Source organism: Cnephaeus nilssonii (genome assembly GCF_951640355.1).
Source record: "Cnephaeus nilssonii genome assembly, chromosome: 21".
Lineage (NCBI taxonomy): Eukaryota > Metazoa > Chordata > Mammalia > Chiroptera > Vespertilionidae > Cnephaeus > Cnephaeus nilssonii.
Window position 1 is genome coordinate 25,970,225 of NC_137092.1, and position 27,224 is coordinate 25,997,448.

General features: G+C 41.6%; 1 protein-coding gene across 2 annotated transcripts in view; it reads right to left on the reverse strand.

The window, feature by feature from the left end:
- Positions 1–21,248: 21,248 nt before the first annotated feature.
- Positions 21,249–27,224, reverse strand: part of EDEM3 (ER degradation enhancing alpha-mannosidase like protein 3) — a 66,422-nt gene continuing 60,446 nt past the window's right edge. For both annotated transcript variants that reach the window (XM_079761336.1, XM_079761335.1), the window contains exon 20: positions 21,249–24,936. In XM_079761336.1, coding sequence (XP_079617462.1) covers positions 24,551–24,936 — 386 coding nt within the window. In that variant the 3' untranslated portion in view covers positions 21,249–24,550. The remainder of the gene's footprint in view (positions 24,937–27,224) is intronic.

Genomic DNA, 27,224 nt, shown 5'->3' on the forward strand with positions numbered 1-27,224 from the left:
TTGTATTAGCTTCAGGTATAAAACAGTGACTACAAATTGATATAACGTATGTATAAAGTGGTCACCCTGAGAAGTCCAGAACCCATCTGACACCATACCTAGGAATTACAACGCTATTGACTGTATTCCCCATGCTGTACCACACGGCCCCATGACTGTTTGTGTAACCAGCAATTTGCACATTCTAACCCCTTCTCCTCTTTCACCCATTCCTCTTCCGGCAACCATATTAATGTTCTCTGTTTCTATGAGTTGGTTTCTGTTTTCTTTACTCGTCTATATTGTTATTTTAGACCCCACTGTAAGTGAAATCGAATGGCATTTGTCTTCCTCTGTCTGACTTATTTTACTTAGCACAATACTCTCTAGATCAGGGGTCCTCAAACTTTTTAAACAGGGGGCCAGTTCACTGTCCCTCAGACCGTTGGAGGGCTGGACTATAGTTTAAAAAAAACTATGAACAAATTCCTATGCACACTGCACATATCTTATTTTGAAGTAAAAAAACAAAACGGCAAAAACACCCGCATGTGGCCTGCGGGCCGTAGTTTGAGGACACCTGGTCTAGATTCATCCCTGTTGTGGCAGGTGGCAATTGTTCATTCTTTTTTTTTACAGCTAAGTAATATTCCATTGTATACATGTACTACTTCTCCTTTATCCAGTAAGAAAATACAATCTTAAGATGTCTCTACCCTCATTAGTCCAGAATTCTCCATTATAGCCTTACCAACACAGAGATAAGCGGGCTGCTTATCATTGAAGCTCTCTCTCTCAGAACGTCAAATTTAGAAATTTCAGGTTCAGTGGCTCGGGTCTAAAGAAAACCATTTCTGCCATCGCCACAAAGAAAGCTCGGGAACCCTTGGGTTTGAGACCCACAGGAGGGCCCACCCAGCAAAGGGTCCGTATCCTGGTCTCACCACTCGAGCTCTGCCCACACATGTTCATGCAGATGACTGGCAGCACAAAAGCAAGGCCACGTGTATTCTTTCATTCGTGAGGTTACTCATAGGGAAGGGGAGAGAATAAATGCTGCCGATGGGACTAGCCACTTTTCTGGGAATTAAAAGACATTTTTGCTCAAATGTGCTAAAAGTTTAAATAAGGAACAATAAATTATCTAAGTCAGTAGTTTTTCAACTGTGTTCAATGGAGCCCTGGAGTTTTGTAAAGGCACCTCAGGGGCAGCTCTGAAGTTAGCAATTACTCCACTGGCTAAATGCTAATTTGCAAAGGAATGGATGTACTGAGGCTGTAAAGTGGGGGTGGGGGAGGCAGTGATGACTAAAACGGAGGCACCAGGGCCTTCATCCTTCCTAAAGGCATAATCAATCCTGGAAATATGCGGCCTTGGTCTCCTCACTTCCCACCTTGGCTTCTGATTTCTTTTCTATCCAATGAGGAGAATCAGCAAAGTGATGCTCACAGAAATCTTTTGGCGCTCAAATTCTGAGGCCACTCCTCGAGCTGCGTTCTCTTCAGCGTCTACCACCAACAACAACGAATATATTTTTAGGATTAGCTTCATCCCACTGTCTTCAAAGCTGGGCCATCATTCCTTTGACAGTTCTCAGGTATTACAAATCCTAGGTCGTTCAGGATAAATGTGATTTTTTTTTCCAATGTCTGTCTGCTTGATTTGACTGTAAAATCCAGGAGAACAAGATCTGTGTCTGTGTTGAACATCATACATCCCAGGGTTTGGTTCAGTGAATGGCAATGGTAAGGATAGTCAGTCTTTGCTTAATTGATCTGAATTAGCTGCATGCTCTTAGGTGAAAGATGAAACAGAGGGCCGGAGACCATGGGATACCAGGACACCGGCTTTATTGGCGATCACCCTGCCAGCCGCCTTCCAGAGGGGAAAGAGAGAGAGGGAGAGAGAGCTTGCCGGGGTGAGAGTGCCTTTTAAGGGGAGGAAAAGAGGGGACGGGGCTTAGGGCACTCAGCACACGCTGATTGGTGGTTTCATACAGGGCACTTGATTAGGCACCTAGGGACTTAGGAATTGGGGGCTTAGGGTATATGGCAGGTGCTGATTGGTGGTTCAATGTACAGTCCATATAAGGTGTTCAGGAATGTCCGGCTGCAGGTGGAGTTTACGTCATACTCCGTCCATCAGTTGGGGGAAGGGAGGAGCTATCATTCCAGGCTTTTGTTAATATTAAAAAAAAATTGAGAGTCCAGGCAAGGTAAGGGGGTGGAGGTCCATCTTCCATAGCTACTTCCTGCTGAGAGGGGGCGTTGTTAGGGGCATCTACCCGGGGTCTCAAGGATTCTGGTGCTAGGTTCTGAATTCAGTGCCAGATGGATCTCTCCCACCTTCTGGTTGGTGAATGCCTGCATTCTGTTCTGCAAAAGACTAGAAAACAGCGCATGAGAAATGGGATAAAGAAATAGACACCAGTTGGCCTAATGATGGGTGGCTGGATGAGGAGTGCAGCAGCATAATTTATCCAAGAGACTGGTTGGTGAAGTCTTGAGAGCAAAGTCTTGTTGAGTCACTTGGGAGGTAAAAGCTGGTCCTGAGGCTGCCACAGCGTCACTTGTCTGGTTTTGCCGCTTTTCTGGGCCTGGAGCTGAAATACAACTGAGACCTAGAGGTTATTTTTAGGGGGAAAAGAGTAGGGGTCTCAGTTGCCTCACTAGTGATATGAAAGGGAAGAATAGGTTACCCTGGGGGTGAGGTTCTTGCTTTCCCAGTTTTGCCCCTTGCTGGGCATCCACATGTTTCTTGTAGGTCCTGAGACAGGGTTTCAATGCATGGGTAGAGCAGTGGTTAGGCTCCCTGTGGCAGTTCCGACTCGCTGTGATGCTGAGGGTTAGGAGGAGAGGGATGATCTGGACTCCTCTTTTGTGTCAGACATGATGGGTTACGGGGACAGGTAAAGACTGATTATTGGGGCTGCATCTATATTGGGTGAGAGATAGATGAGTACAGGTTCCTGTCCAGCTGATGGGGAGACAGATGTATGTGTTTTCCTCACAGAGGAAGAAAAATCCCTATCATGGAGACAAGCTGAAAGGTGTAGGGAGAAGAGGTGGACTAAAGGGTATGAGATTCTTTTTTCTAGTTCCGCACTCCAAGCTGAGAGAGTAGTCACCACGGCGCTACCAATAAGGGGTGACAGATGAGTGATTGAGATTGTATTGCAGTGAAAGTGGGAGGGAAAGGGAAGGAAAGGAGTAATGAGAGCCAGGGACCTGGATGGTTGGATAAGAGGTTAGACACAGAATATTCTGGTTTAGCTTAAGAAGTATCCAGCAACCTTGTCCTGCCAGGCTTGGAGACTGAAGCCTCACTTTCTTGCTGCGAGTTCCTTCTTCCTTTCTTTCTACTTTTCTCTGTTCCATCTCATCACATGCACAAACCTTCACAAAAACCTTCACAGTTTCAAATTAGCCTTCAAACCTTCCTTCTATGTCCTTCAAAAATGCATAACCATGCCTCAGACCTTCTATTAAGTATTTCTAAACATGTCTAGCAATCAGTGTTTCAGTATTGTATGCTAGAAAAGGCAGCGGGGGAGGGAGCAGGCTCCGCAGCCGGTTCCCAGGCTAGCCAGGCCTCCAGCCGCTTGAGTCCCAGATGGCCACATTCTTCCTACAGATAATGATCATAGAGGAGATAAGGAGATAAGGCGTTTACAGTCCAAGGAATGGCTTGGCCTTTTGGGGTGAGAGAGTGAAACTGAGGTAGGTGACTGTGGTTTGGGACAACTGGGTTTTATGAGGGGATGCATGGTAGCTAGCCCTGGCCGGGCACCGAGGTAGAATGAGAAAAGAGTGAATGGGGAATTTAGTAAGATGCAGTGTAGACATGAGGTGGCTAATGGCTGAGACTGATCTGTTAACCCCCATAATAGAGACTGAGGAGGGGCAAGGGTCCCAGCGAATTCAGAGAGGGCAGAATAAGTGGCCCCAGTGTCAGTTAAAAAGGAGATCGGCTTACCTGCCACCACAGTCGTTACCCGAGGCTCTGTCCTGGTGATGTAAGTCTGTGGGGCCCTGTCGGGGCCTGGGCAGCTTCTTCGGTGGCCAGTCCCAGGAGGTCTGGGAGCTACAAACCAGATCCAGAGGGCAGCCATCCTGGACTGGCTGAGGCCAGACCGGAGGAGCCAGATTACAGTCTGATTTCCAGTGGCCTTCCCTTCCGCACCTTGGGCAGGGCCAGGCGGGGGTCTCGGGTTTGAGCAGGACTTGGCTCAGTGTCCTTCCTTGCTGCATTTGAAGCATGGGCCCGGAGGAGGCTTAGCCCTGACTTACCCGCGGTTGGAGGACCGGCACTCCGTTTGGGGTTCGTGAGAGTGGTGGCTGGAGCTGGAAGGCCCCCCTACTGGGCTTCAGCCTTGGCCTGATCTCATCTTTGATTTTGGATTTGGGTCTCCTTGTCTCAATTATTAAAGACCTTAAAGGTTAGGTTAACGAGGTCTTTTTGAGGGGTTTCTGGACCTGCAGTTGCGGCATATGTCGGGGAGTAAAGGTGGTCAGGTCAGTGGGAAAAGAAACCTGAGATGCCTCTCAATCTGTGAGGCTGGACATAGAGAATGGGACATGGACTCAGAGTGTGCCCTCAGTTCCTGCTGCCTTCCTCAGGGGTAGAGTGGACGCGAGAGTAGAAGAAGCTGTTGAGGAAGGCAGTCTTTGGGCCTGAGAATGAGTGTTAGATGGAAAGGCTGTTTTAGAGCTCAGATTCTCAGGATTTGGGCTCTCAGGGACGGGGGAGAAGGCGGCTGCTGGTTAAGAGGGTCTGAAGAGAAAGAGTCTAGACGTTTTTCAATTTGAGAAAGGTCAGAGAGTGAGAAGGGAATTGCCAGCCACCTGTGCATTTGTTTGCTGGAGGCCACAGGAGCGGAGATAAGGGAAAGGAGGGGGGGGGGTTAGAATTCTCAGAGGTAGAAATGCTCCATCCTGCCTCCCAAAATGAGGGCGGGACCAGGAGGGACGTTTCAGGGAGACTGAGGACTCAGGAAGTGAACACCCTGAGGGAGAAGAAGGGCCTGTAAATGCTGCTGCCACTGGTCAGTGGGCGGGACCAGTGAGTGTAAAGGAAAAAAACGTTAAACGTACTCCCGGAGTCCTCCAAGGACTCCTGCACTCCACTCCGGCGGCATTGACCTGGGAAAAAGAGTGCTTAGTCAGAGAGGGACAGGTTTAGGATTGTAAGGAGGTGGCGAGATTGAGACACGTGGAGAGAAACGATCCACTGGGTTGAAAGAGTCAGAAGACAGAGAAAGGGGTTTGAGAGGACAAAGAGGACTTCACGAGGAGGATCTGATGGGTGGAACACGAGGAATAAAACAAGGGGGGAGAGCAGGAGGTGGGTAGGGGAAGGGAAAGCCTGTTCGTAGGAATCTCGAATGCTTCCCAATCCGGTGGCAAAAATTATCTAGATATCGAGAGGGTTTGGATTGAGGGGTTCCCTTGACCGGAGGGAAAGGGCCACTGAGAAGTTGGGGAAGGAATAAGAAGCGTCCTTCTTTTCCCTCTGCCAACCTGTAGAGTAGAACAGAGTTTTCCCGGCCAGGTACCTGGGCTTTAGTCGGGAAACTCTGAGGCCCTTCCAGGTCAAGGGAACCAGGGGGGAGAGGGTTTGGATTGGGGGGTTCCCTTGACCGGAGGGAAAGGGCCACCGAGAAGTTGGGGAAGGAATAAGAAGCGTCCTTCTTTTCCCTCTGCCAACCTGTAGAAAAAAGGACGGGAGAAGGTTGCAAGGTCGTCACCCTGAACCTTTCCCGTGGAGTAGAGCAGAGTTTTCCCGGCCAGGTACCTGGGCTTTCGTAGAAAGTAGAACGTAGAACGTAGAACATATAACGTAGAACGTAGAACATATAACGTAGAACGTAGAACGTAGAATGTAGAACATGTAGCTTGTAGTCGGGAAACTCTGAGGCCCTTCCAGGTCAAGGGAACCAGGGGGGGCGGGGGGGTTGGGAAAATCCCTGAAGCCTACCGGTTAGAAGGAAGCGACGAGATTCCCACGTGTCCTGGTACGGCAGGGTTTGAGGAGTGTTCTGAGCAGGCCAATCGACTCAGAACCATGCCGCCGAGCAGGGCCAGAGCAGGAGTCAGAAGCTCGGGGCTAGGTTCGAGAATAGTCCATGCTCACCCAGGTTCAGCACCATGATGAAAGATGAAACAGAGGGCCGGAGACCATGGGATACCAGGACACAGGCTTTATTGGCGATCACCCTGCCGGCCGCCTTCCAGAGGGGAAAGAGAGAGAGGGAGAGAGAGCGTGCCGGGGTGAGAGTGCCTTTTAAGGGGAGGAAAAGAGGGGACGGGGCTTAGGGCACTCAGCACACGCTGATTGGTGGTTTCATACAGGGCACTTGATTAGGCACCTAGGGACTTAGGAATTGGGGGCTTAGGGTATATGGCAGGTGCTGATTGGTGGTTCAATGTACAGTCCATATAAGGTGTTCAGGAATGTCCGGCTGCAGGTGGAGTTTACGTCATACTCCGTCCATCAGTTGGGGGAAGGGAGGAGCTATCATTAGGTATTTTTTTTAAATGTATTTTATTGATTTATTACAGTGAGGAAGAGAGAGGGATAGAGAGTTAGAAACATCGATGAGAGAGAAACATCGACCAGCTGCCTCCTGCACGCCCCCTACTGGGGATGTGCCCGCAACCAAGGTACATGCCCTTGACCGGAATCGAACCCGGGACCCTTCAGTCCGCAGGCCGACGCTCTATCCACTGAGCCAAACCGGTTTCGGCTCATTAGGTATTTTTTTTAAAAAACTTTTTATAAACATCATTTTAATGCATACACATTTTTTTTAATTGGGCCATACTTTTCTTAACCATTAGCCCATAGACATGTAGATTCTGTCAAAATTTTTCCTCTTATTCACAATATTTGAATGGAAATTCATGACTACCCCTAATTATTTCCTTAGATTCCTAGTAGTAGATAGTTAAGTTAAAAGGAAAGAAATCATTTTAAGGTTTTGATGTGTACCGATTAATTGATTTCTAGAAATATTGCACCAATTTATACTTCTAACAATAGAAATAAAACAAAAATAAACGGAAACAGATAAAAAGTATAAGGAAAAGAACTTGTAACATAGAATTTGGTGAATATTTTATTGCCCAACTTCTTTGAAAGGAAAAGAGTGTAAGTCAGTGTGTCTTTAAAAATTTTTTAAAGGTTTTATTGAGATATAATTCACATAGCATTCACCTACAATTCACCCACTTAAAGTGTGCAATTCAGTGGTTTCTTTTTTTTTCCAATTTTTTATTAAGGTATTATATGTGTACATATCTTAACATTGCCCCCCCACACCCCACTCCCATGTATGCCCCCACCCCTCAGAGTTTTGCATCCATTGGTTATGCTTATATGCATGCATACAAGTCCTTTGATTGATCTCTTATCTCCCCCACCTCTCCCTAACCTTCCCCTTGTAATTTGACAGTCTGTTTGATGCTTTACTGTCTCTGTATCTATCTTTTTGTTCAAGTTTATAATGTTCTTTATTATCCATAAATGAGTGAGATCATGTGGTATTTTTCTTTCATTGACTGACTTATTTCACTTAACATAATGTTCTCCAATTCCTCCCAGGTTGCTGCAAATGATGAGAATTCCTTCTTTTTTATGGCAGCATAGTATTCCATTGTGTAGATGTACCACAGTTTTCTGATCCAGTCATCTGATGACGGGCACCTAGGCTGTTTCCAAATCTTAGCTATGGTGAATTGCGCTGCTATGAACATAGGGGTGCATATATCCTTTCTAATTGGTGTTTCTAGTTTCTTCGGATATATTCCCAGGAGTGGGATTACTGGGTCAAATGGGAGTTCCATTTTCAGTTTTTTTGAGGAAACTCCATACTGTTCTCCACAGTGGCTGCACCAGTCTGCATTCCCACCAGCAGTGCACGAGGGTTCCTTTTTCTCCGCATCCTCGCCAACACTTGTCGTTTGTTGATTTGTTGATGATAGCCATTCTGACAGGTGTGAGATGGTACCGCATTGTTGTTTTGATTTGCATCTCTCGGATAATTAGTGACGTTGAGCATGTTTTCATGTGTCTCTTGGCCTTCCTTCTGTCTTCTTTTGAAAAGATTCTATTTAGGTCTGTTGCCCATTTTTTTATTGGATCATTTATCTTCCTTTTATTAAGTTGTATAAGCTGCCTGTAGATGTTGGAGATTAAACCTTTATCAGTGATGCCATTTGCAAATATGTTCTCCCATGCAGTGGGCCTTCTTGTTGTTTTGTTGATGGTTTCTTTTGCTGTGAAAAAGCTTTTTATTTTTATGTAGTCCCATTTGTTAATTTTCTCTTTAGCTTCCATTGCCCTAGGGGCAGTGTCAGTGAAGAATTTCTTTTGGCATATGTCTGACATTTTGCTGCCTGTGGATTGCTCTAGTATTTTTATGGTTTCCCGTCTTATGTTTAAGTCTTGTATCCATTTTGAGTTTATTTTTGTGTATGGCGTAAGTTGGTGATCAAGCTTCATTTTTTTGCATGTATCTGCCCAATTTTCCCAACACCATTTATTGAAGAGACTGTCTTTATTCCATTGTATGTTCATGCCTCCTTTGTCAAATATTAATTGAGCATAGTGGTTTGGGTCAATATCTGGATTCTCTATTCTGTTCCATTGATCTATATGTCTGTTCTTGTGCCAGTACCAGGCTGTTTTGAGAACAGTGGCTTTGTAATACAGCTTGAAATCTGGTATTGAGATCCCTCCTACTTTATTCTTCTTTCTCAGGATTGCTGCGGCTATTCGGGGTCTTTTTTTATTCCAGATGAATTTTTGGAGAGTTCTTTCAAGGTCTGTGAAATATGCCGTTGGTATTTTAATGGGGAGTGCATTGAATCTATAGATTGCTTTGGGTAGTATGGACATTTTAATGATGTTGATTCTACCAATCCATGAACATGGTATGTTCTTCCATCTGTTTACGTCTTCCTCTATCTCTTTTTTCAGTGTCCTGTAGTTTTCCGTGTATAGGTCTTTTACCTCCTTAGTTAAGTTTATTCCTAGGTATCTTAATTTTTTTGGTGCGATGGTAAATGGGATTGCCTTTTTAGTCTCTCTGTCTGTAAGTTCACTATTGGTGTATAGAAAGGCCATAGATTTCTTGGCGTTAATTTTGTATCCTGCTACATTGCCGAATTCATTTATTAAGTCTATTAGTTTTTTGACGGAGTCTTTCGGATTTTTTATGTACAATATCATGTCGTCTGCAAATAAAGACAGCTTTACTTGTTCTTTTCCAATTTGGATGCCTTTTATTTCTTCTTCTTGTTTAATTGCAATGGCTAGTACTTCCAGTACTATGTCAAACAGGAGTGGTGAGAGTGGGCATCCCTGTCTTGTTCCTGTTCTTAGGGGAAATGTTTTTAGTTTTTGTCCATTGAGTATGATGTTTGCTGTGGGTTTATCATATATAGCTTTTATTATGTTGAGGTATGAGCCATCTATTCCCACCTTGTTGAGAGTTTTTATCAAGAAAGGGTGTTGGATTTTGTCAAATGCTTTTTCTGCATCAATTGATATGACTATGTGATTTTTATCTTTCAATTTGTTTATGTGATGTATCACGTTTATTGATTTGCGGATATTGTACCATCCTTGCATTCCTGGGATAAATCCTACTTGGTCATGGTGTATGATCTTTCTGATGTACTGCTGGAGCCGATTTGCTAGAATTTTGTTGAGGATTTTGGCATCTATGTTCATGAGGGATATTGGTCTGTAATTCTCTTTCATTGTGTTGTCTTTATCTGGTTTTGGTATTAGGGTGATGCTGGCTTCATAGAAGGAGCTTGGAAGTGTTCCTTCCACTTGAATTTTTTGGAATAGTCTGAAGAGGATAGGTTTTAGTTCTTCCTTGAAAGTTTGGTAAAACTCTCCTGTGAAGCCATCAGGCCCCGGGCTTTTGTTTGCCGGAAGCTTTTTGATGACTGCTTCAATTTCGTCCATAGTTATTGGCCTATTGAGCTGTTTAGATTCTTCTTGATTGATTTTTGGAAGGTTATATTTTTCTAGGAATATGTCCATTTCCTCCAGGTTGTCCAGTTTGTTGGAATAGAGTTGTTCGTAGTATTTTGTAACAATCCTTTGTATCTCAGCGGGGTCTGTTGTTATTTCACCTCTTTCATTTCTGATTTTGTTTATTTGGGTCCTCTCTGCTTCTTGGTGAGCCTGGCTAGAGGTCCATCAATCTTGTTTATCCTTTCAAAGAACCAGCTCTTGGTTTTGTTGATCTTATGTATTGTTTCTTTGGTCTCTATGTCATTTATCTCCGCTCTGATCTTTGTTATTTCCTTCCTTCTGGTTACACTGGGCTTTTCTTGCTGCTCTTTTTCTAGCTCTTTGAGTTGTAGGGTTAGGTAATTTATTACCATTGTTTCTTGTTTTTTGCAATAGGCCTGTAGAGCTATGAACTTCCCTCTCAAGACTGCTTTCACTGTGTCCCATAGATTTTGGATTGTTGTGTTTTCATTGTCATTTGTTGCCATGATGTTTTTTATTTCTTCCTTGATCTCTCTGGTGACCCAGTCCTTGTTTAATAGCATGCTGTTTAGTTTCCATGTGTTTGATTTCTTTGGATTGTATTTATTGTAATTGATTTCCAGTTTTATGCCACTGTGATCTGAGAAGATGCTTGATATAATTTCTATCTTCTTGAATTTGAAGAGACTTTGCCTGTGACCCAGCATATGGTCTATCTTTGAAAATGACCCATGTGCACTTGAGAAGAATGTATATTCTGTGGCTTTGGGGTGAAATGTTCTGAAGATGTCAATTAATTCCATCTGGTCTAGTGAGTCATTTAGGATTGCTGTTTCTTTGCTGATTTTTTGTTTAGAGGATTTGTCCAGTGGTGATAGTGGGGTATTAAAGTCTCCTACTATGATTGTATTGCTATTAATCTCTCCCTTGATATCCTCCAGGAGTTTTTTTATGTATTTGGGTGCTCCTATATTGGGAGCGTATATGTTTACCAGAATTATTTCTTCTTGTTGGATTTCTCCCTTTAGTATTATGAAGTGGCCTTTCTTATCTCTTGTTATGGCATTTACTTTGAGGTCTATTTTGTCAGATATAAGTATTGCTACCCCAGCTTTTTTTTCATTTCCATTTGCCTGAAAGATATTTTTCCATCCCTTCACTTTCAATCTGTGTGAGTCTCTTGTTCTGAGGTGGGTCTCTTGTAGACAGCATATATATGGGTCGTGTTTTTTTATCCATTCAGCTACTCGATGTCTTTTGATTGGAGCATTTAGTCCGTTTACATTTAAAGTTATTACTGAAAGGTATTTGTTTGTAGTCATATCTATTTTTGTGTCTGTATTCCTTCTTACCTGTTTATTTCTTCTTTTTACAGTATTCCCTTTAGCAATTCTTGCATTGCTGGTTTGGTGGTGATAAACTCCCTGAGGCTTTTTTTGTCTGCAAAGCTCCTGATTTCCCCTTCAATTTTGATTGAATGTCTTGCTGGATATAGTATTCTTGGATTCAGTCCTTTGCTTTGCAACACTTTGTATACCTCCTTCCATTCACTTCTAGCTTGTTGTGTTTCTGTTGAGTAATCATTTGACAATCTGATGGGTGTTCCTTTGTAGGTAACTCTCTGTCTCTCTCTTGCCGCCTTTAGGATTCTCTCTTTATCATTTATATTTGCCATTGAAATTATGACATGTCTTGGTGTGGGTCTTTTGGGGTTGATCCTGCTTGGGACTCTCTGTACTTGCGTAACTTTTATCTTTCCCATATCCGGGAAGTTTTCTGTCGTTATTTCTTCAAATAGATTTTCTAATCCCTGCTGCTCTTCTTGTCCTTCTGGCAGCCCTATTATACGCATGTTACTTCGTTTCATGTTGTCCCGAAGCTCCCTTAGGCTTTCCTCCTGTTTTTTAATTTTTTTCTCCAATTGCTGTTCAGATTGAGCTTGTTTCTGTACCTGATCTTCTAACTCACTAATTCGGTCCTCTGCTTCTTGTAGTCTACTGTTGAAACTTTCCATGGTGTTTTTGATTGTAGCTATATCACTTTTCATTTCTTCCTGATTCTTGCATAAGTTGTTGATTTTCTCATCCATCCGATGTATAAATTCCATGACCATTACTCTGAACTCCTTTTCGGTCATGTTGCAAGCTTCAGTTTCACTAATTTCCTTTCTTGGCGACTCCACATTTTCTTTCCTCTTTGAGTTATTTCGTTTCCCCATTCTGGCTATTACCAGAAAGCTCAAGCTTCCGTTTGCGTGGACCTGGGCCGTGTGCTGTGGGGACTTCGCTCCACCCTAGTTTCACTGAAGTGCTCTGACACTAGGACGTGTGGCTGCCTTTGGTTGGTGGGAACCAGACTTGCCCAGGATCAGTGTCCCCAGTGTTCCGTGTGGTCTCGTGTGCACATTTAGAATCAGGGGCCCTGTCTGCACCACACTGTTGGTATGTGCCGAAAATGAGATCCTTAGCATGTGCCAGGAGTCAGAGTTTCCCTGTGTCTGCACCAAGACTCGAGTGTCAAAGTCTCTGTTGCCTTGTGCGGTTTCTCGTTGGGAATCAGGATCCCTGTGTGTGCATGCACCAACAATTGGGGTTGCTGGCTCTTAGTGTGAATGCGCTGTGAGTCAGGGATCCCAGGCAGCTGTGTCCGGCGTGCCAAATTCCCTGAAGTGGAGCTGCGTCCTGTGTGTGCTCTCTCTACTGAGCCAAACCGGCTAGAGCGCACATTCTTAAAATCCTGAAGGTGAGCTGGCTCAGTGCACTCTCCCAGAGTCCCGGAAGGGGGGCGGAGTCCGTCCTGCGCGCCAAATTCCCCAAAGGAAGCCCCTCTGTGCACGCTCTAAGAATCCCCGAAGGGGGAACTGTGACCCGCGAGCCAAATTCCCCGAAGGGGAGCCCTCTGTGCGCACTGACAGATTTCCCTGACGGGGAGCTGCTTCTGTCCCGCGCGCGCCAAATTCCCTACGGGGGAGCGCGTCCCTGCGCAAAGCTCGGCAGCTTGGGCGAGGGGCGGGTCTATCAGTTACTATGGCGCTTTCCACGCACCTGTGGGCACTCAGCAGCTTGGGGGAGGGGCGGGTCTATCAGTTACTATGGCGCTATCAGCGTGCCTGTGAGGAGGGGGATAGGCTCTTTGACTCACGGAAATCTGCGTGGAAGTCTGGATTCTTGTTGTTTGTTGGTCTGAAGCTGTGATAGCAGTTCTCTGTCCCCAGTGGCTGCAGGGTCCTGGTTTGTGTCAGAAGCCAGGATCCGAGTCTCAGACAGCTCTGTTTCTCAAGATGGCGTGGTCTCCGCGTCCGCACCAGCCGCCGAGAAGTGTCCGCTTTGTGCGCGGGGCTCCGCCGTCTAGGGCTGCCCTGTTAGGGAGCCCCTTGGAAGACCTGCAGAATCTAACTGACCCTATCTCATACACACACACACACACACCACACACATCTACACTCTCCTCTATGGGTTCCTCACTCACACTCTCTCTCTCCCTACCTTCCTGCCGGTCGCCATCTTTTTCCAGTGGTTTCAATATAGTCTCAGAGCTGTGCAAACATCACCACAACCTAGTTTAAGGACGTTCATTTCATTCCATTGACAGTCACTCCCATCCCTTCTCTCTTCATCCTCCCACCGCATGATTCTACTTTCTGTCTCTATAGATGTGTCTGTTAGGGACATTTCATACAAATAAAATCACATAATGTGTTTATATGATTTTTGTGACTGGCTTCTTTAACTTAGCCTTATGTTTTTGGGATTCGTCCATTGTAGCATGTGTCCTGGCTTCATTCTTTTTTTATGGCTGAATAATATTCCATTGTATGAAATTCATCAGTTGATGGTTATTATGGTTGTTTCTACTTTTGGGCTATTTATAAGTAAAGCTGCTGTGAGCATTTGTGTACAAGTTTTGTGTGTAGGTATGTATTTTATATATACATATACCTAAAATGAAAATTGTTGGTTTATAGAGAAACTATATTGAATTGTAATGGAAACTGTCCAACTGCTTTCCAAGCAGCTGCACCATTTAAATTCCCACCAGCATGTATGTATGAGGGTTCCAATTTCTTCACATCTTCACTGTGTTTGTTATTGTGTCTTTTTTTTAAAAAAAATTATAGTCACATTAGTTGATGTGAAGTGCGTATCTCGTTGTGTTTTTTTCATTTGAGAATAATAATTTTATATGTTGCTGGATGCAGCATGCTGATGTCTAATTAAGGGTTTATGTGTCCGTGTTCACAGGAGCGATTGTTCTGCAGTTTTCTTGTTATCTTTGAATGGTTTTGGTGTCTTAGTGGTCGACTAATAGAACAGAAGGGGAGTCTTCCTGCCTGTTCTTTCTGAAAACGTTTGTGAAGGATTGGTATTATATATTTTAAAAATATTTGATAGAATTTACCAGTGAAGCTGACTGGGCCTAAGCCCAGATTGAGAATTTTTTTTTAGTACTAATTCATTTTATTTATTCCCTCTTGGTTGGTATATTCAGATTTTATACCTCTTCTTGAGTCAGTTTTGGTATTTTGATCATTTTATATAAGTTATCTACCGTATTTTCCGGCGTATAAAACGACTGGGCATATAAGATTTTCCTGGGTTAAAAAGTCATTTTATACGCCAGAAAATGCGGTATATTGGACTATATTGATGGGATTAGATATAATGGATTAGATATATTGGACTACCGTATTTTCCGGCATATAAGACGACTTTTTAACCCAGGAAAATCTTATACGCCCAGTCATCTTATACGCCGAAAAATACAGTAGATTGTTTCCATAAAGTTATTCAGCGTATTCTTATAATCATTTTAATTTCTGTAAGGTCAAAAGGGATATCTCCTCTTTTATTTCTGATTTTGGTAATCTTGCACATTCTTTTATTTTTTCTACTGGTCAATCTAGCTAACGGTTTATCAATTTTTCAGGTTTTTTTAAACTAGCAACCTTTGGTTATATTGATTTTCTTTATGTTTTTCTATTATTTCTTTTATGCTTTGATCTTTGTTATTGCCTCACTTTTGCTTGCTTTGTTTGCTCTCCCTTTTCTAGTTTCGTAAGGTGCACACTGAAGCTGTTTATGTGAAATGTTCTGAATGTTTGATGTGTCCATTTAGGGCTATAAACCTCTCCAAAAACTGTGTAGCATACATTGTGGTATGCTGTGTTTTTGTTTCCATTTAGTTCAATTATCTTATGTTCAGAGAAGAACATGCCTGGAATAATTTCAGTTCTTTTACACTTATGGAAATTTGTTTTATGGCTTAGCATATGGTCTATCTTGGAAAATGTTCCGTGTGCTCTTGAAGAGAATGTGTGCTGTCCGGTGGAGAGCTCTATAAATGTCAGCGAGGTAAAGGTGGTTGCTGGTGTGCTGGCCTTCTAGACATTTGCTGATTCTCTGGGATTTTGTTTGTTTTAACAATTATTTTTGAGTTAGGTATTAAAATATCCAACTATACATTTTTTTCTTTTTAAAATATATTTTTTATTGCTGATAGTATTACAGATATCTCCCATCCCCTGCCCCCTTATATCCCCCTCTCCCCAGCCCCTACCCACCCCTCCGCCCAGGTCTTCACTACCCTATTGCCCGTGTCCAAGGGCTATGCCTATAGTATATAAGTTCTTTGGTTTATCTCTTCCATTCCCTTAACCTCATATTGAAGGATGTCAGTCTGTTCCATGCCTCCATGCTTCGGGTCTTATTTTGTTGGTCAATTCATTCTGTTCATTAGATTCCACAAATAAGTGAGATCATGTGATATTTGTCTTTCTCAGGTTGGCTTATTTCAGTGGGCATAATATTCTCCAGGTCCATCCATGCTGTCCCAAAGGGTAAAAGATCCCTCTTTTTTTTTTTTTTTTTTTTTTTACAGCTGCACAGTATTCCACAGTGTAAATGTCCCACAGCTTTTATATCCATTCATAGACTGATGGGCACTTGGGCTGTTTCCAAATCTGAGCTATTGTAAATAACGCTGCTATGAACATAGGGGTGCATATATTCTTTCCGATTGGTGTTTTGGGGTTTTTAAGATATATTCCTAGAAGTGGGGTCACTGGGGTCAAATTAAAGTTCCATTTTTAGTTTTTTGAGGAAACTCCATACTGTTTTCCACAGTGGCTGCACCAATCTGCATTCCCACCAGCAGTGAACTAGGGTTCCCTTTTCTCCACATCCTCCTCAGCACTTGTTTGTTGTTGTTTTTATGATATCCATTCTGACAGGTGTGAGGTCATACGTTACTGTGGTTTTCATTTGCATCTCTCTAATGATTAGTGACTTTGAGCATTTTTTCATGTCTCTTGACCATTTGTATGCCTTCTTTGGAGAAATGTCTATTCAGGTCTTCTGCCCATTTTTTAATTGGGTTGTTCGTCTTCCTTTTGTTGAGTTATATGAGTCCTTTATATTTTTTGGATATTAATTAACCCCTTATTAGGTGTATCAATTGGCAAATATGTTCTCCCATAGAGTGTGTTCCTTTTTCATTTTGTTAATGGTTTCTTCTGCTGTGCAAAGCTTCTTAGTTTGATGTAGACCCATTTGTTTATTTTCTCCTTAGCTTCTTTTGCACAAGGAGATGTATCCGTAAACATATTGCTACGAGAGATGTCTGCGATTTTACTGCCTGTGTGTCTGTCCATTTTTCCCAGCACCATTTGTTGAAGAGACTGTCTTTGTTCCATTGTATGTTCTTGCCTCCTTTGTCACATATTAAGTGACTATAATGGTGAGGGTCCATTTCTGGGGTCTGTGTTCTGTTCCATTGATCTATATGCTTATTCTTGTGCCAGTACCAGGCTGTTTTGGTTATAATGGCTTTGTAGTCTAGTTTGATATCTGATATTGTGATCCCTCCTACTTTACTCTTCTTTCTTAAGATTGCTGCAGCTATTTGGGGTGTTTTATGGTTCCATATACATTTTTGGAGTATTTGTTCTAGCCATTGGTATTTAAATGGGGGTTGCATTGAATCTATCTATTGCTTTGGGTAGTATAGACATTTTAATGATATTAACTCTAACAATCCAGTAACATGGTATATGCTTCCATTTGTTTCTTCCTCTATTTCTTTTTTCAATGTCCTATAGTTTTCCAAGTACAGGTATTTTACTTCCTTACTTAAGTTTATTCCTAGGTATCTTATTTTTTTTTTGTTTCAATGCTTTTTATAGTTTCTCTTTCTTAAAGTTCATTATTGGTATATAAAAATGCCCTCGATTTCTGGATGTTTGGTTTTGTGTCCTGCTACCTTGCCGAATTCATTTATTACGTCTAGTATTCTTCTGGTGGCGTCTTTAGGGTTTTTCTATGTACAATATCATGCCATCTGTGAATAGTGACGGTTTTACTTCCTCCTTCCCAATTTGGATGCCTTTTTATCGCTTCTTCTTGTCTAATTGCTGTGGCTAGGCTAGGACTTCCGGTACTATGTTGAATAAGAGTCGCGAAAGCGGACATACTTGTCTTGTTCCTGTTCTTCAGGGAAATACTTTTAGTTTTTGACCATTGACTATTATGTTGGCTATAGGTTTGTCACATATGGCCTTTATGATATTGAGGTATGATCCCTCTATTCTCACTTTACTGAGAGTTCAATAAAAAAAAAAAATGGTGCTGGATTTTTTTTTTTACAGAGAGGAAGGGAGAGGGGTAGAGAGTTAGAAACATCGATGAGAGAGAAACATCGATCAGCTGCCTCTTGCACACCCCCTCCTAGGGATGTGCCCGCAACCAAGGTACATGCCCTTGTCTGGAATCGAACCTGGGACCCTTCAGTCAGCAGGCCAACACTCTATCCACTGAGCCAAACCGGTGAGGGCTGGATTTTGTCAAATGCTTTTTCTGCATCTATTTATATGATTAGGCGGTTTTTATCTTTTGTTTATGTGATGGATCACATTTATTGATTTGTGAATACTGTACCAGCCTTGCATCCCTGGAATAAATCCCACTTGGTCATGGTGTATGATCTTTTTAATATATTGCCAGATCTGATTTGCTAATATTTTTTTAATTACTTTATTGATTAAGGTATCACATATTTGTCCTCATCCCAAACCCCTCCCCACACATCCCCCATCCCCCTGTTGTCCGTGACCACTGGTTAGGCTCATATGCATGCACACAAGTCCTTTGGTTGATCTCTCTCCCTTATGCCCACCCTCCCCTATCTTCCCTCTGAGGTCCGACAGTCTGATCGATGCTGTTCTGGTTCATCAGTCTATGTTGTTCATCATTTCCCCTAGATGAGTGAGCTCATGTGATACTAGACGATTTGCTAATATTTTGTTGAAGATTTTAGCACCTGTGTTCATCGGGAATACTGCCTATAATTTTCATTCTTTGTAGTGTTTTTATCTGGTTTTGGAATTAGGATAATGCTGGCTTTGTAAAAAAGAGCTTGGGAGTGTTCCTTCCTTCTAGATTTTTTGGAATAGTTTGAGGAGGGTAGATGTTAGCTGTTCTTTGAATGTTTGGTAAAACTCCCTTGTGAAGTCACCTGGACCAGGGATTTTGTTCGCTGGGAGTTTTTTGATTACTGCTTCTATTCCCTTAAGTCATATGGATTCAGCAGGCAGATGGGTTGGTAGTTAAGGTTGTTCTCATCTGCGGGGTTTTTGTTGTTGTTGGGGTGTGTGTGGTGTTTTTTTTTGTTTTTTTTCAGTGAACTATGGGGTGAGATCTCCAGATGAGGGACAGGCAGGGAGTATGGGATATTTGAAAAGAAAGGCGGTATGAAAATTGTCTCAGAGTGGGAAAAGAAATTAGCTAGAGAAATGTAGTTGAAATTTGGGGAAGTATTAAATCTCATTTGAGATATGTGGTCATAATTTAAAGTGAGGCCAGTTAGCAGTGATTTCATCCAGTTCTAACACAATCAGTGAGTAGTTGGGATGAATAAGATTTAAAGTTTTGCCAAGTTAATTCAACAGGAAGAGAGGCTAATGGTGAGTAGGTTGGGAAGTGAAGGGTGATGGATTGGACGGAGGTCCTGAAGAATTATCCAACTGGACAAGTTGAGAGAATAGGAAGTAATGATTAGAGACTAAGGTCACAGGGCTTTAAAATTTTTTTATAATGATACAATAAGGCAATTGGGGCTGGAAGTCAATTAGCTTAATGCAGTGGTTGGCTCTTTAGCCCCTTGAGTGTTCTAATGCCACTTCTTCAAAATAGACTCACCCAGGCCGAAAACCGACTTCTGCGCATGGGCCACGAAGTTTCAATCGCACTGTACGTGGTATTTTGTGGAAGAGTCACACTCAAGGGGCCAAAGAGCCGCATGTGGCGAGCCGCCGTTTGCCGACCACTGGCTTACTGCCTCGGTAAGGCAGGAGTGGCTGAATAAGCAGGTTAGCCCTTCTAAAGGTAGCAGCTGGGACTGACTCCAAAACTTGGTTTACTCTGCAAAGGGAAGCAGCAGAATGGGAGAATGAGGAAAGGGAGTACAAGAAGCTATCCTGCAGTGACTGTCAGATTGCCTCTTGGGCCTAAGGTCAATCAGTGGCTTTTCTTAGAGGTTCAAAAAAGATAAAGGTGGGGATTCCTATGTAAGATGTGCCTCATGTTGCTACAAAACTCCAGCACCAGGTGTTGGTGGTGATGTTGGTGGGAAGAGTAGCACCCAGTTCCTTAGTATTAATTTCCTCTACCTTGGATTAGTCTTTTTAGGGACTAATTCTCTTCTTGACCATGTGAGGGAGGGTTTCATTGTTTTTAAGAAATCTCATCCTATTACATTAAGAGTATTAGGTAGAGATGTTCTCTAAAGTACAGAACTTTTTTTTCTTTATTGATTAAGGTATTACATATGTGTCCTTATCCCCCCCCCACCCCCCACTCCGGTGGCCATTGGTTAGGCTTATATGCATGCATACAAGTCCTTTGGTTGATCTCTACCCCTTACCCCCACCCTCCCCTACCTTCCCTCTGAGGTTTGACGGTATGATTGATGCTTCTCTGTCTCTGGACGAACAAAAACAGATCCGTAGAACTTTTAAACTTAAATGTTTTTCCTGTCATCTGGGATGGTGAGTACGTTCTGTGACTTAACACATTGCGGACCAGTAGTTTTGTTGCTAGCTTTACCCAGTGGCCAGGTAAGTTTCTACTGAACGAGTACAAAAAATGTTTTACATAAATGTTAAAGGCATGCTTTAAAATGAAACATCCATTGCATTTTGAAGTTATTACATGTTCTTAGACGCTAGTATGTTTTTAAAGTATTCTTGTGATTGGCCATGCGTCTTAGAACAGAAAACACGAGAATGCTCATGATCCGTCCGCAATGTGTTAAGACGATCCCAAGGGTCTGTCAGCGGCCTCCCATTTGCTCTGTGGAAGAGAGTGGATAAAAATTATAGACCTCCAGACTGATTAGAAGGCTTTGAGAAATACAAGCCTTACTAGCAGCCAGGTGCTGACATATCCTTCTCAATTAACCATTACTTCTCTTAGAAAGACCTTTTAAGTTTGCTTTATTCAGAAAAGCAACCTCACCTTTGAAATCTTCCAAGAGGTACCATGGATCCTTTAGCTGTTTCCTGAAATATTGGTGCTTTGTCCTATAGGAGTGGAGGCACACGGACCGGAAAGAATGTCCAGAGAACCTAAGAATGGATGCTACCATTCCTAAATGTCAGTCCCCGCTGAGCACAGAAAGGTGAGCTGAAACTGAAATGAAGGGGGGAAGAGGGGTGAGGCCTGGCAAAGGAAGGGAGAGGACAGCACACTGGAAGGAGCATGGGCTCCCAATGCCCAGTCACCAAAGGTGGGGCTCGGAGTAAGGCGCTTAGAACTTTAGTTTGCGCATCTTTAAAGAAAGTAATGATCAATAAATAATACTATTATTAGGTCTTTCAAGATATCTGACCTCAGAAGCCCTGAAGTAGTACAGAGTAAAAGCACAGTATCACAGGACCGGAAAGTGGCTGCTAACAGAAAATGTCACTGGAACTGAGGTGAGTGCTACTTTTGATGACGACATTGACAGGACAACTGATTGAATGTGAGGGAACATGTTGCCAATATTGACACTGAATCACTAACTCTCCTCGGAGGGTCCTTGGCGGAGCTGCTGAAGGTACGTTTGTGTTCTTTACCCTAAGCTGTCCCCTAAATTTATTCCCGTGGGGTAAAATAGAAATTACAGGAAAGATGACTTGAAAAGTAATGAAAACATTTTAAAAGAGATCAAAGTATAAACATATGCAGTGACATTAAAAGTTCACATTAAAACTAGACCAGAATATTTACATGTTTTATTAAATCTTTACAATCAGTAATTATTATAATCAGATACACATTTATATACAAGGATTATATACATTTTGCCCAGACTTTTACATCACAGTACAGTTTCCCTTAGAAATAGTGTATACATTTATCACCAAACAATAAAATCCAACAACAGTAGTGTTACAGCACCTGTTAGTACAGACATCTTATCTTTTTCATAAATTACATCATAAGAAAATATACGGCTGTAAATTGGGCTTTTAAAAATGTCTCTTATAAAATCTGAACATACAATATTTCATTCACAGAATGTTTTTTTTCTATGTTCTGACTAAAGCCTTGTGCAGAAAACGACCGGTTGGAATATTCACTAAATGCCCCCACCTAAACAATTATAAGCACTATTTGAATTACTTATGCTGAGCTTTCTTTATGATGAATTTGGCATGGGGTTTGGTGAGAGAACAAATGCTGGTTTTACTATGAAAAGGGCTGTGTGACAGTAATTTAAGACATTCTCGAGGGAGTAATTAGAATATCAGAGTGTGCACAATTTTTCATTTTACTCTTTAATACTGTGAAGTAAAAATATAATGTCAAAAACTATTTGTTCTGAAATAATAACTATGTTCTTGTTGGAAGCCTATTAATGTTAAAAAGAAAACCTACCCAACAAAATATCCCACGCCGAACTAGTAAATTACAATTCTTTCACAACTAAAACTTTATGGCAAATAAAGTAATGCAAATTAAGGGTATATCATTTCAATCGACTCTGATAAGCAGAAAAAAACTACAGCTATTTTTAGTTGGTAAACAAGTTAAACTTAAATACCTGAATTAAATACTTGCTCTAATAACTTTCAGATAAAAGCCTTACTTGATTCCAGGTTTGTAAACATTGTATAACTCCTTCTTAGTCAAACAATTTTATGGCTGTGGTGATCACTTCAGCTCTCTTTCTATGCAGTCAACATTTAACTGAGGTAGACCAGATGTTTCTAAAATTCAGGGTTTCTTAGAATCCCCCGAATCTTTAAGAAGTAAATAAAATCTCTATAGAAGGTATTTAAAAAAAAAACTCTAATGCTGTTGGAATTTTTTAAACAACTTCATGGCAGTATGTCAATTAAGAAATGTAGAGGCAACTGCAATGTTGGAGTTATACTTGACTTTCCCCCATTTAAGAAAGGGTATAATTCCTTCTGGGCGCTGAGTATAACTTAATTTTTTTTCTTTATTTTCTTTCCTGTCTTGTTAAGGATTCACTTTTCTAAACAAGTAAGCAATTTGCTTCTAGACCTCAATGAATGGCAACAACTCCCCCTAATGGCCAAAGGAAGGTAGAGTGGCAGTAAGCTGGCTTTTCCTTGTATGCCACAAAAATATTTGCTGGGGGAAAAAATGTTTTGATAACTTAGAAAAGTGAGATTTAAACAACAATGGCTCTGAGCTACAAACAAATCAAATCACTAAATATAAGGCTTCTGGAATCAGTCTTAGAGGAACATCTGCTCCCTTTTGCCAAGCCCCAGTCCTATAAATCAAGGCAAGTAATTAAGCTTTAGCTATTTTGGCAGCTTTGCAATTAAGGTGAACAAAGCACTATGTCTATCCCTTCGTGAACTCTATGTATTATAGTTCTATCTTCTTACGCCAAATTTCACATGCAGTGACTAAAAATACCCATTTTGGTGTCAGGTTGAATTAAGGGCCAATAAAGATCTTATATATTAATCTACACCCCCCACCCCAAGTGAATTCTCTATTAGATTTATGGTTCACTGACCCAATTAAGTTTAGCTGGAGTTTCTGAAAGCAGCGATTTTTTCTCTTATAAAAGAATACATCTACCTGGATCTAAGACACACTGTACATGTATATACACAAGTACAACACAGCACTGCTGTTTTTTTAACAGCTTCATACACAGTTTCAGTTTGTCAGTACCTCAAAACTGTCCTAGGAGGTTATATGTAATGTCATGGTAAGGAGAAAGAAAATTAAGTCTCTCAAAAACTATGCCTTTAGAACACACTCAGGTAAATTAAAAAAAAAAAAAAAAAGCCATGATTTCAACTACAGGAATGTCTACAGCTATCAACAAATTAAAATATGGCCAGCACCAGACTGCCACCAAAAAATAAAAATAAAAAATTAAGCTATATGGCTGCATGTTAGTTGGTACTGTGTAAGTAAGTTTTCTACACAGGTTACCATACGCTAATTTTCAAGTCCATATCAGAAGGAATATTTGTTTTAAAAAGAAAAAGCAAATTTAAAAACCATGATTCAACAGAAAATGTGACAGGCTCCTTAGGTACAACTTTAGAAACCATAGTTACCACAGCATGACCATGGCTTCCTCAGACAGAGAAATGGAACAATGTATTAAGCTATCAGTCACCTGGGCCTTGTGGCTCAAAATGCATACTAAACCTGGGATGGAGTAAGGCTGAGGACTAGAGGGATCACCTCTGAGAGAAATGAACTGGAAAAGGTTTATCACTTACCCTGTAAGGATCTAGCACTAAGTTCCACTTCAGAGTAGTCACAGCTTTCCCTATGGAAGGCCCAATGGCAAGCTCGTATTGCAACAGTATAGTTTCTCCCTTGCTCCATTTTTCAAAAGTATTACATAACCAATTTCCACAATATAGCAGATGACCTTTTTACCTGGTCCCAATGTTTAGTCCTTATGCAGAGAACTCACTGAGAAAGTACACTGGCTTCACCTTTGGTTTAAATGAAAAGGACATTGTTAAGAGGGGGGAAATCAAGTCATTTTGATCATCTGTTACACAATGAAGCAAGTGAAAGTGATGAGCAAGACTGTTCTCATCGTGAACACATTTGCTTCATAACCACTGAGTTTTTCTGTGAAGGCAGCACAACCAGGTGTTTCCCGAAAGACACTCTAACCCCCAAACCTAGAATGTCAAGCTTCCTTTAATTAGGAAGCAATACAAATTCCTACTCCACACCCCACTACTAACCAGATTTGCTTCTCGTTTGTCCAGAGCCTGCAGAAACCTGGATCCGAGGCGCATCCAGTAGTCTTCTCCTGGCCCAGGGTGGTGCGGTGCTGCCAACGAGGGGACTGAGTTTCCATTTCTCAGGGGACAGTTTGAAACAAGGTCAATTCTAACATAGCAAGCTCCAGGCTCCTATGATAACCAACTATCCCAGTCAGAACGCGGTTTCTCGTCACATACTAAAGCCTCCCACTGGAGAGCCTGCTTAGTATGAGGGTGTCCATTAACCACAGTTTACCTACTCTTGTTAAATACCTACCACCGGATTCTTCAGTGAGTCATAGTTCGCCCTTCTTAATCACTATTTTCTTCTTCATCAATGCCTTCTTCAGCATTTTAATTGCTCTCATATCTTCATTCCAGTCTGCTACTATGGGATGTAGGGGCTGGTCCTCTTGATCCCAGCTGACGTTGGGATTGGAATCTTCCTCAGTTTCTGACTGTTCTTCATCTTCATCGAAATATGTACACTCAGTCTCAAAGCCTGCAAGCCCAATTTTCTCCTGGGAAGGAGAAGCGCCTGCAGCAGCATTGTCCGTAGTTGCTGGAGATGATGATTCTGAGTGAGAGTTCAGAGAGCTGTCCTCCGGAGACTCTCCATCCACCTCCTGAGAGCCTGATGTGGTCTGATCAGCACTCTGAGGCTCACTTTCCGTTTCAGGATCTGTGTATGAAAGAAACGAGTTCCATGAAACTTTTCCCCTAAAAAAGGGTATTACAATCAAATGAAGAAATAAAGTTTTTAAAAAACATATTAATGCAGAACAGTAAACAGTAATATTATTGCCTTATAATAATGCAACCAAATTTTCTGTACATTAATCTTGCAAAATGGGACAAGAAGAAAATAAATGTATTTCCAAATAACAGGTAAGACTGACTTCAATGGATATGAGTAAATGCCAAGATATACACTAAATAATACTATTAAAATGTATATATTCGCATTGTTTCTCAAATTTATTAAATATCTAAAGTCTGTGAAGCTTGCACATGAGAACATATTAAATAGAATTTTAAACGGCACATATCATTGCTATATTTTAAGATAAAAGTCTTTTGGAAAGTGAAATTCCCACTCAGTAAGCCATGAAAATGCAGATAATACAAAAATTTGGATGATTTAAAGGCATTAATGTGACTGGTTAAATAAAATATTTTCATAAAGATAACGAGTTATGTTTCATTATTGTTGGTTTAAGAATTATAAACTAAAATCCACTGGAAGGCTGACTAGTAAGTTAAACCCTCTTATAATGAATACATAATGGAACCACCAGAGGCATTTTACTTAGGGTTCTGACAAGAAAGTGTCTAAATAGCATCCACGCCCAAGTGCGACACCACCCCGCCTCTGCGGTAGGTCAGCAAATACCTCACTGTGCAAGGTGCTAAGGGTAAAACAGACAAAAACAAACACCAGATATGCCCCTATGGATCTTATCAGCTGGGGAAAATGACATTTCCAAAGGATCACAAAATAAATGGAGAACTCTGACACGTTCTTAGTGCCACTGTAATCAAAACAACCTGGCACTGGCACAAGAACAGGCATATAGATCAGTGGAATAGAATAGACAGCCCAGAAATCGACCCACGCCATTACGCTCAATTAGTATTTGACGAGGCAAGAACAACAATTGAGTCAAGACAGTCTCTTCAATAAACGGTGTTGGGAAAATTGGACAGATACATGCAAAAAAAAACCCAAAAAACTAGACCACCAATTATCATCATACACAAGAATAAACTCAAAATGGATAAAAGACTTAAATGTAAGTTTTGAAACCATAAAAATTCTAGAAGAAACCATAGGCAGCAATATGTTTACATATACATCTCCTAGGGCAGTGGTCGGCAAACGGCGGCTCACGAGCCGCGGTTTGCCGCTCTGTTGACTAATGAGTTTGCCGACCACTGGAATAGGGACTAAATCACAAGGAACAACAACAGCCTGTAATTATTGGAATCGAGAGTCTAGGTCAGTGGTCGGCAAACTCATTAGTCAACAGAGCGGCAAACCGCTGTGGACCTAGGGCAAAGGAAACTAAGAAAATAAAACTACATCAAAATAAAAAACTTCTGCACAGCAGAACAGATTTGGCAATGATACATCTGATAAAGGGTTAATTTCTAAAATATCTAAAGAACTTATACAACAGGAAGATAATCCAATTAAAAAATGGGCGAAGGACCTCAATAGCCACTTCTCCAAAAGGGCATACAGACAAGAGACATATGAAAAAATGCTCGAAGTCACTGATCATCAGAGAGGTGCAAATTAAAATGATTATGAAGTATCACCCCTCACATCTGTCAGAATGGCTATCATCAACAAATGGCAAGTTTTGGCAAGGATGTGGAGAAAAGGGAACCCTAGTACACTGCTGGTTGGAATGCAGACTGGTACAGCCATTATGGAGTTTCCTCAAAAAATTAAATATGGAACTGCCATTTGACTCAGTAATCCCACTTCTAGGAATATATTCTAAGAAACCCGAAATACCAATCAGAATGTATGCACCCCTATGTTCAAAGCAGCACAATGTACAATAGTTAAGATCTGGAAACAGCTCAAGTGCCCATCAATAGACAAGTGCATAAAAACGCGGTGTGGTACATTTACAACATGGAATACTACGCAGCAGTAAAAGAGAAGGATCTCTTACCCTTTGAGACAGCATGGAGGGACCTGGAGAGTATTATGCTAAGCAAAATAAGCCAGTCAGAGAAAGACAAGTATCACATGATCTCACTCATATGTGTAATCTAATGAACAAAATAAACTGATGAACAAAATAGATTTGGAGATACAGAAGCATAGAACAGACTTTGGAACCTCAGAGGAAAAGTGGGGGAGGGTGGGTGTAAAGAGATCAAAAAAACTTGTATGCATATATACATAACCCATGGACACAGACAACAGGGTGTGACGGCCTGGGGTGGTACGTG